Here is a 10,108-nt window from a genome sequence, read left to right on the forward strand (position 1 = left end):
CTTCTGAAAGAAAATTATGCTGATCTTAAAATGTCTGAACACTGGACATTTTACCAAGCACTTCAGCGATCTAGTAAATAAACAAACATGAATGATCCAACCAGTTCTTTTTCCACTTTAGAACACAGAAACCACTTCCTGGAGATTAATCATTGTTTCCAGTTTAGTAGGTTGAGGGAAACTACATAAGTAGACTATATTATCTTCAGATTCAATTTTTGTGAATATGCTTGTCGTCATCCAGATTAGAAAAAAACACCTACATGAATCATGCTGGTTGTCTCCCTATAAAAGGGTGGCCAGTAGAAGGTAGGGGCAGAAACTGGTAGGTAGAAAAGGGGTTTTCTTAAAAGGCAGAGAGAATGAAGCACCTAGCCATTGTCCTGCTACTGTGTCTACCACTCTGCTCAGCTTACCCTGTGCATGGGGCAGTGAAGGAAGAGGACCAGACCATGGACCTTGCCCAGGTAATTAGTGATGACATCCATTATAACCCCTGGATAGTCTGCGTGGAAGAACAAGTGTGCCTACTTGGTCTTCCAACAGGAAAATAACTTGGTTAGAGGTTATTGTGTGGGAATAGTTTTGTATCAGAGAATATCAAAGGGCTACAGGTGAAAAGTCTCTTTGTTTTAACAGAGAAGGAAAGAAAGTCACAGGATGCAGAAATAATTATTCAAGGTTGGGATCTAATACTGACAGTAGCTTTGGGGATAAGTAAAAAGAACAAATGAAAAATAGATGAAAACTCTCTAGCTTTAGAACCACTTTAGTTAAACTAATTGAAGATAGAAATCATACTAGCCTTGATCTTCAAAAACAGAAGGAAAAAATATTTATTATTTGTCATGTGTAGACAAAATAATTTATCTCACTTCAGTGTTGATCCAGGTCTATATTAGCAATGGAAAGTAAGATATGACCATCCAAAGAATTTACACAATTATATCAATTTCCTTGCTTGGCAAATTAAATTACAATGAAATGATAAAATAAGGTATCTTAATGAAAAATCAAATTAAGTGTGATACCTACTTTTAGATAATTGGGTAATAATTAAAGTAGATTCTTAAATTTGGGCAAATGATTAAAAATAACTTAAAAAGCATATTTATGATTCCATCAGCAATACCTACAAAACTACTACAATTTTATAGAAGATGTAAAACAAGTTTTTAGAAGAAAGGACAGTAGCCCTGTTGCTAAAAAAATCCAAGAAATGCAGAAGTTCTTTGGGTTGGAGGTGACGGGGAAGCTGGACTCCAACACTTTGGAGGTGATGCAGAAGCCCAGGTGTGGTGTTCCTGACGTTGGTCACTTCAGTACCTTTCCTGGTACACCAAAGTGGACGAAAACTCACCTGACTTACAGGTAATGGATCCAAAGAATTTTTTTTACATGATATTGAAATTTTATAAGCTGTACCACTGTAGAAAGTGTTACCTTCCTCAATTTTTTTCTCATGCAGGATTGTGAATTACACACTGGATTTGCCAAGAGATGTGGTTGATTCTGTCATGGAGAAAGCGCTGAGAGTCTGGGCGGAGGTGACACCACTCACATTCTCCAGGCTGCATGAAGGAGAGGCTGACATCATGATCTCCTTTGCAGTTAGAGGTAATGAAATAAAATATCCGCTTATCTGGTGCTTTCGTCAGTTCAGGCTACTAAAACAAAATTCCTTAGACTGGATAATTTATATACAACAGAAATTTATTGCGCAGAGTTCTACAGGCTGGGAAGTCAAGATGGAGATGCCTGCAGATTTAGTGTTTGGCAAGTCTGTTCTTTAGAAAAGGCACCTCTATGTCCTCACATGGCAAAAACAATCAAGAGGTCACTAATCCCATTCATGAAGCCCTCAGAACCTAATCACCTCCTAAAGGCCCCAGCTTTTAATACTCTCACATTGGAGATTACATTTCAACATGGATTTGGGGAGATACCACCATTGAGACCATAGCACCTCGTGGTGTCTTACTGGAAAGGCATAAGAAGAAATTCTGAATATTCACATTTCCATTCATTTTTTCCATCAGCTCATGGAGACTTTTACCCTTTTGATGGACCAGGAAACAGTTTGGCTCATGCCTATCCACCTGGGCCTGGATTTTATGGAGATGTTCACTTTGATGATGATGAAAAATGGACAGAGGATGCATCAGGTGGGCCTCAGCATGATTTCAGAATGTCTAATTATCCAAGAATAATTTGTTTACCTAGAATAAGCAGTAAATGAAATATCCTAATAGCTAAAATTTCTGATTACTTGTATGGTAAACAGAAGTACTCTTCATTTAATCATTATTGAAAAATCTTATAAAATGTCTGCATTTCTTTCTCCCCCCTCCCAAGTTCAATACAGTGAGATCATTCAATCTGATTTCCACAACTCAAGATCTGTGGAGGTTGAATTTTTATTATAATTAATAGTGATGGTCATTATTTATGAATGATTAGTTCAGAATGAATTCCTTTGAATCAGTTCACACCCTAAAATGTGTCCTTGGGTTTTCTCCTTTGCCCCTTTTTTCTCTTTAAAGTAAAGATCAGGAGAAAACACCAAGCACTAAAAGAAATTGCTAGTTCATCTGTTTAAGCACATTAACATTGCTAGCTTAGGAGTTTTTTTGGTTTTGGTTTTGGTTTTTTCTAAATTAGTTCTGAAAGACTTTACTGAATCAAAACACAATGACTAAAACTTACTGCATGCTATCCTTCTTTTTTCATATGGCTTCTAAACTTTGGAAACAGCCTGCTAAAACAGTCCCAGTTCCTGCCATTGGCTAGGATCTTAACTGAAAATGGGAGGAACATCTTAGAGAGTACGCAGATCTGAAGTTTTGCTGCATGAAATGATCTAGTTTAATTTGAACAACTATTTTCTTCTCAGAATTGTTCGGAGCCTTCATGCAACCCAATGAACCCATGAATAAGGGAAATATGACGTGTGATTTCAAGAATGACCTGTATAGCTGTATAAGTATTTGTAGAATAAATAGCTGTGAGACTCTGAACGTTTATGGGTTTTCAATAGGGACCAATTTGTTCCTGGTTGCTGCTCATGAACTTGGCCACTCCCTGGGTCTCTTTCACTCGGCCAACACTGAAGCTTTGATGTACCCAGTCTATAAATCCTTCAGGGACCTGGCCAGATTCCGCCTTTCTCAAGATGATGTGGATGGCATTCAGTCTCTCTACGGTGAGTGATGATGAAAAGAATGCCTATTGTTTACCAGTGTTCTTTGGAAAAGTACAGTGATGTCTTCAGGAAAGTTTTGAAATAGTACATAAAGTTTCATCTCAAAACATCTCAAGAATATTTGGAAAGTGTAAAAGTTGGCATTTCTCCTAACATTTGCTTCCCCTAATCTGTTCCCTTTAGGACCTCCTCCTTCCTCTGTTGATGACTCTATGGTGCCCAACACATCTCTCTCTCCAGGACCAGGGACACCAGCCAAATGTGATCCTGCTTTGTCTTTCGATGCAGTCAGCACACTGAGGGGAGAACTCTTGTTCTTTAAAGGCAGGTCAGACAAGAAGATTTTATTTTCCTACTTTTCTTTTTGATGTACAATTCTGAAAAGGAAAATAAACAGAAATGATGGAAAATTTGAAATGAAATATTTTCTACATGTTTTGAAATCATTTAGATCTGGTTCTTTTCACATTTTAACACTTACTTAGATTTGTCCAAATTATTTCTTCACCAACTTACAGAGGTTAATTCTTGGTTATTAGAATATAAGCTCCAAAAAGGCAGGGAGTTATATGCTTGGTTGACTTTTTAAATATCCTAAATCACGGAAATTCTTCAAAAACTATTGGTACTTGCCTCCAAGCTTTGGAATTTAACAAAATAATTAAGGGTTACTAAGTGATATGGCCATGTGTCTAGATAAGGGTTCAGGCTGGAATTCCCCCAGCTCAGAAAGTATAAATATACCTGGTACAAGGGCCACCACTTTGAGCCTCTTTGCTCCCACCTCCTGTATGTCAGGTAGGAGATGCTTCTCTTTCTCTTCCTCTTTCTCCCTGCTTTGCTCTGCTTTGATAAATAACTCTTTGCAGATTTTCACAAAAAAAGTACTGGTGAATCTCTAGAAGCCGAGCAGCATCTTAAAATTCTACTATTTTAATTAAAAAATTCTAGAAAAAGTGATACATAAATAGTACAAATACTACCAAAAGATATAGAACTAGAAGAAAAATCCCTCCCACCTCTGACCTATCATTCCCGTTCCTTCTTTTATGTGCAACCACTACTAATAATTTCTTTTTCCTCTTTACCACGACAGTCTGTTCATATACAAGCATTAAGAGGCACATGCTATTTAAAAAATATTAATGAGTGCATAATATACATGATGTTTTACAGACTATTAGGATGGATTTAAGCTGAATGATGGCATTATAACTGGTCAATATTTCCACCAATATCATGTCATTACCTGGAATCACATGCAGGACAGTCAATCCAACGCAGACCTGCAAGCGTCACTGAATGAATTGATTGACAAAGATTATGTTCCTTTTCTTATATATCTGCATCTATATGTTTGTTATTTAAAGGAGAAAGACAATAGTGTAAGTTTTTATGTATTACAGACACTTTTGGCGCAGATCCCAGTGGACTCCCCAGCCTGAATATAATTTGATTTCTGCCTTTTGGCCTTCTCTTCCACCAGACTTGGATGCTGCATATGAAGATAGTAGCAAGGATACTGTTTTTATTTTTAAAGGTAAGTTCTATATGAGAATTTCTAACATGTTGAAATAAATCCTAATGCAAGATTTTCATGAGTTTTCTCCATTGTATTAAATTTTAGGTGACCTATTGCTGCAACACCTACTGTTTCATTTTGTTCAATTGGCAAAATGCCATTTGAGTTACTTCTTTCTCTCTCTTTTTGTTGTTACTTCTTGAGTCAGTTTTTTAATGCATTTTTGTAGGAATTAATCAGTTTTGTCCTTTTTAAAATCAATTGGTATCCAGTTTTCAGAGTGTTATTTTTGTTGTAATTAATTACTACTGAAGTTTTCTTCCCCTTTTCATTCCTCACAGTGAATCTTTTTACTTGTCTTTTTCTTCATCATTCTCAGAAGTTATTTAATAATTTTACTGGTCTTCTTAGAGAGCTAACTTTTGGCTTTGTTGATCCTCTATTATGTTTTTGGTTGTGGTGCTGGGGACCAAACCCAGGGCCTCTCACATGCTAGGCAAGCTCTCTACCCATAAGCTTCATCCCCAACCCTTCTCCGTTGTACTTTGATTTTATTCAATTAGTTTCTGTCTATATACTTATTACTACTTTCATTTTTTGTTTACTTTGAATAATTTATCCTGTTTTTTAACTTCTTAGACACTTATCTTAAACTTGCAACCTTTTTTTCTTTTCTGACATAAGCATTTATGCTTATCAATATCCTCCCTTCTCTTCATCAGAGAAATTTTGATTAAAGTATATTCGTTTTTGTGCACTTTTTTTTTATTTCCAGTTTTTCCCTTTGATTTACAAGTTATTTGAGAATATTTTTAAATGTCATACTGTATGGAGATTTTAAATATATATTTACTTCGGACAATCTCATTTTGGGAAGGCTTAAATGAAATAATGAGAAATTGCCTTAGAAATTGTACAGGATTATTCAATTTTAAAGTATTACTCTCAGTTCGTGGCTGAGGTTCTAGAGCACCTGTCTAGCTAGCACAAGGACCTGAGTTCCAACCCCAGAACCACAAAAAATATTAATCTTATCTATGATTTTACCTAACATTAGGTTGTTACTTGCAATATGTCAGGCACTGTGCCTAATAGTGGAGAAGTAAGGGGCTCACATTCCAGATGGGCGGCAGAGCTAAGGCTGCCAGTGCATAGTGTGACAAGGGCTGGGATTAAGGAAGGGAGGGCAGCCACGAGGAGCACCTGACCCACACCCAGGGTTCCACAAAGATCCCTGAGACAGTGTTACAATGAGACTTAAAGAACTTTGCTGTGTAGAGTTGCGCTGAGTGTGTAGAGGATGGAAAGGTCTTTAATACATACCAAAGTAGGAGCATATGCGGAACTGCTCAAACAAGTACAAGCCACCCCACTCAGATGAATACAAAGGATCAGCATTTTAGGTTTCTTGATTTGGCAGCGGTGTGAAGAAGGGATCTGGGCTTGGGATGGGGGATGGTGTAAGAAATTAAAGGCAGAGAGACTGGAAGGATTCCACTGTTCTAATTCACTTGAATTTGAGTGGATTCCTATAGTATTCAGAAGAAGCACAGACTGGACTTGGTGATTGTGAAACACCTATGAGCCAGTTTCAAAAAACAAAAAGAAACTGACCTCCCAGTGTGGAGCTTGGAAGGGAGGTCTAGGTTAAAAATGTAGATTAACAGGTCATGCCAGCAATTGTAAGAAATACCTAGAACTGGTTAACATAATTTATAAATAAATGCAAAATGCAGAAAAGGACAGTGAGACTCAGTTATCTACTCACGTATTTGTTCATTTATTGTTCATTTTTTCACTCATTCAGGAAATACTTATTAAATACAAGCTAGACTTTGGAGTAGTGGTTGGAGTTAAAACTAAGATTTCTTTTAACACAGCAATGCACATACCAGTTCTAAAACCAGTGGCTTCACTCAAAATTTCTTGGGTTTACTTTTTCAATAGGAAATAAATTCTGGGCAGTCAGAGGAAATGAAATACAAGCAGGTTATCCAAAAGACATCCGCACTCTGGGATTTCCTCCAACCATAAAGAAAATTGATGCAGCTGCTTCTGACAAGGAAAAGAAAAAAACATACTTCTTTGTAAATAGCAAGTACTGGAGGTAAGCTGCAGTAGGCATGGCTTTGTTGGAGCTTAATTAGGGAAATTGTTTTCTTTCTTTAAGAAGACCTGCTACCCCAGTCTCTTCAAACTTTCTAACTATGGGAAGTTGTTCAACTTCCCAGATACAAAGGACTTTCAGAATATGGACCACTGGGCTAGATGTCCAGACTCCAAGAGAGGCCAAATGAGGTGCAAAGGCAGATTTATTTCTCAAACCATTGCTCATTAGTCACCTTTGGCTGCCATGGGAAATACAGGTATAGTGACACGGTCTCAGTGTGATAGGGAACCAGAACTTTCTACTGAGCCAAATGATTTAGCTCATTTTCCATCTCATGTATTTTCATTTTACATCCTCATGTATTTGTGGTGAGTTGGACTTGGCTTCTATATGTCCAGGCTTAGAAAATTGACTTCAGATATAAATACAGAACTGTTTAGAATATAGTATGGTATTCCTGTTTTGGAGAAAATATTGTTTTATGTGAAAAGCTTGTAAGTCCTGAAAAGTCACATATTACTGTAGCATTAAAGATATTCGATGCTTTGTACAACTTGAAAATTTTATCAAAGATTCCACGCTGGAATGTTAACGTCACATTATACTGTTGCATCTGAAGAGACTTCTCTGTAGTATTGAGTTGAATTCCTTTCACTTGCTGCAGGTTTGATGAAAAGAGTCAATCCATGGAGAAAGGCTTCCCCAGACTGATAGCTAATGACTTTCCAGGAGTTCAACCAAAGGTTGATGCTGTGTTACAGGCATTTGGTAAGATTATCTTTAAGTCATAGGCAATGGGGTCCGTTAGAGTGTTTTATGGTATCAAAATTGTGTGAAGGGTATTTTAGGCTGTTTCAGTTCTTTGCCTATTGTAGAAAATGCTGATAAAAACTTTGTGTATAAATCTTTGTAAAACATTCACTAAAATCTATTAAACTGTACACTTAAAATTGGTAGATTTTATGCTATGCAAATAGTACCTCTGTAAAGTTGCTAAAATATCAAGTTATCCAGTCTTATATGCATTTTAATCCAAACTCTTGAAAATTTTAACTTTCCAGTTCATGCAAATTGGGTTCATGTTTTGTTTTTCTTGAGTATCTTCCAAGTCTTTGTTTCGTACCTGCACTCCAAATCAAAGATACATCCTCACAGAAAAGTCATTACCTTTCTGGTCACTATGTTGCTATAAAAATCCAAGTAAGTGTGAGCCAGGTTTACCGATGGCTAGTTTTCATTCACCTCTCATCCTGTTCTGTTGTCCCTTCTCTCCTATCCCATCCAAAGGGCCTTGTGGGGGCTTTTATAGTCTGCAATTTTTAACATTAGCTATTTGTAAGTAAATAGTGGCCTTCCCACATGCTCAAAATAGATAAAGTTTGATTCTTGGTAATGCGTAGGTGGGAAGGCAAAACTTAGGCTTACTTCCTCTAAAGGGATTTTAAACTTGCCCATCCTAATGCTGGTGAGACTGATGACTTACTATGACAACCACCATAAGTATGAAAAACAGGAAATGAATCTCATGTGCTTCTCTTGGACCCAACTGCCTCCCAAACTGTGCATTAGGATGTAGTAGGGGGAAGAGATGCAGGAAGGAAAAAGAGGGGGACCCTAAAGTATTAAAATGCCATACAACTCCACCTGTTTGGTATAATCTAATGTTTTAGATCACTGGCTTTGTAGTCGGACAGTTGAGATGGAATCTTCCCTCCATCTTTCAGTGGAGATGTTACCTTGGGAAAATCATTAAGCCTTCCTAATTTTCAGTTTTGTCCTCACTAATAACACCTCACTTTTTGTTGCAAGGTTCAATGAGCTAAAACAGGTAAAGCTTTCAGCAAGTGCCTAGCACAGAGCACTGCTTAATAAACATCATGCATTATGAGTTCACTCTTGTTCCAAGTTATGCATGTCACAAGATTGATTTATTTTGAGAATAACTCATCATTTTCTTCATCTGCATTTACAGGGTTTTTCTATTTCTTCTGTGGATCTTCACAGTTTGAGTTTGATCTGAATGCCAGGATGGTGACAAATATATTGAAGAGTAACAGCTGGTTACTGTGTTAATTGAAATAAGGAGATGACAGACATGGGTGTTTTAAATTAATCTAATAATTATTCGACTAATTTATTGTGAGTCAGGATGATTAATTATTCCTGCACATGCATTGGACAAAGCTGAGCCTTTCAGACATATTTATGTGTCATGGAGACTTGTCTGAACTCCTTCACTTGCTTTTGAATTACATTGCACAGAAATGAGAAATATTCATTTATAGTTTGTGAGAGGATTATCTCTATGCCTGTCTTATTTATTATTTAATAAAGATATTTTATTTTATTTTTGGCCTGTTCCTTGCTTCCTAGAGCAATTCATGACCACACTGACCACACTAAGTACCAAGCATTTGACAGATGCTCCGCCAGTAGGTGTAAAAGGATCATATGTTCCAGGGATAGGACACACAACTGTCACATATACACTCTTTTTCTGTGCCCCAACAAGATCTTTATTTGCAACTCAAATATTGTAAGTGCTCAATACATATCTAAAGAAGAAGGAGGAAGGTCACCAGTTGTCCTTGGAACTGGGTCTAGGCAAACATGGGAAATAGCATTCTAGAATGTTGAAGCCTGCAAACCTAGCATATTATCTAGTCCACGTCATAATTTTACAGACGGGGAAACAAAACTGGTTTGGAGTCCAGCCCTCTCTTGTTCTAACACAAATATTTCTTCAGTGATATTCCCTATCTACCCTAGAGACCAAATTTCTTGAAACGACTTCACCCTTTCATTAAAGCATTCTTTTATTACCACTTTGTATCTGGAAGGTCCTGGGTGGGAAGAGTTCATGGGTCTATGACAATTGTACAACAGACTTGTGACCACTAAGTTGTATACCTTATATCACACTGAGTACAATATGAAAACTTGTTCATTCTTTTATTGATTCACTTAAATGTCAGACATTGTCGTAGACGTAAGGTACAGAACAATGAAGAAAACACCCAACCTGATTGATTTTTGTCTAGTGGAAAAAATAAATTAAACAAACACAAATCAATATGTAATTATAAGAGATAAATGAGCAATTAAAGAAATGACAGAGTAGTGAGGGAGAACAACATTGGAAGAGGGGTTACTTGCTAAAGTTTGATTGGTTAGAAAAGGTTTCTCTGGAACAACATATTTTTTAAAGCATCTAAATCTAAATATCCAGGTAGATGACTAGGAAGAAACAGAACATTCTAAGAAAAGAAAGCAC

General features: G+C 36.9%; 1 protein-coding gene across 1 annotated transcript; it reads left to right on the forward strand.

The window, feature by feature from the left end:
* Positions 1–362: 362 nt before the first annotated feature.
* Positions 363–8,934, forward strand: Mmp10 (matrix metallopeptidase 10). The gene is made up of 10 exons (XM_020168079.2): positions 363–467; positions 1,127–1,371; positions 1,469–1,617; positions 2,040–2,165; positions 3,038–3,202; positions 3,386–3,530; positions 4,609–4,742; positions 6,672–6,831; positions 7,499–7,602; positions 8,807–8,934. The coding sequence occupies exons 1-10, from the start codon at positions 363–365 to the stop codon at positions 8,905–8,907; spliced, it is 1,434 nt and encodes a 477-aa protein (XP_020023668.2). The 3' UTR covers positions 8,908–8,934.
* Positions 8,935–10,108: the final 1,174 nt, after the last annotated feature.

Source organism: Castor canadensis, chromosome 2 (assembly GCF_047511655.1).
Source record: "Castor canadensis chromosome 2, mCasCan1.hap1v2, whole genome shotgun sequence".
In the NCBI taxonomy this organism is placed as follows: domain Eukaryota; kingdom Metazoa; phylum Chordata; class Mammalia; order Rodentia; family Castoridae; genus Castor; species Castor canadensis.

Coding starts and splice junctions, on each gene's coding strand:
- Mmp10 (XM_020168079.2), top strand. CDS start 363: ATGAAGCACCTAGCCATTGTCCTGCTACTGTGTCTACCACTCTGCTCA. Junction 2,166..3,037: donor ATGGACAGAGGATGCATCAG/GTGGGCCTCAGC, acceptor GGTTTTCAATAG/GGACCAATTTGTTCCTGGTT. Junction 4,743..6,671: donor TACTGTTTTTATTTTTAAAG/GTAAGTTCTATA, acceptor CTTTTTCAATAG/GAAATAAATTCTGGGCAGTC.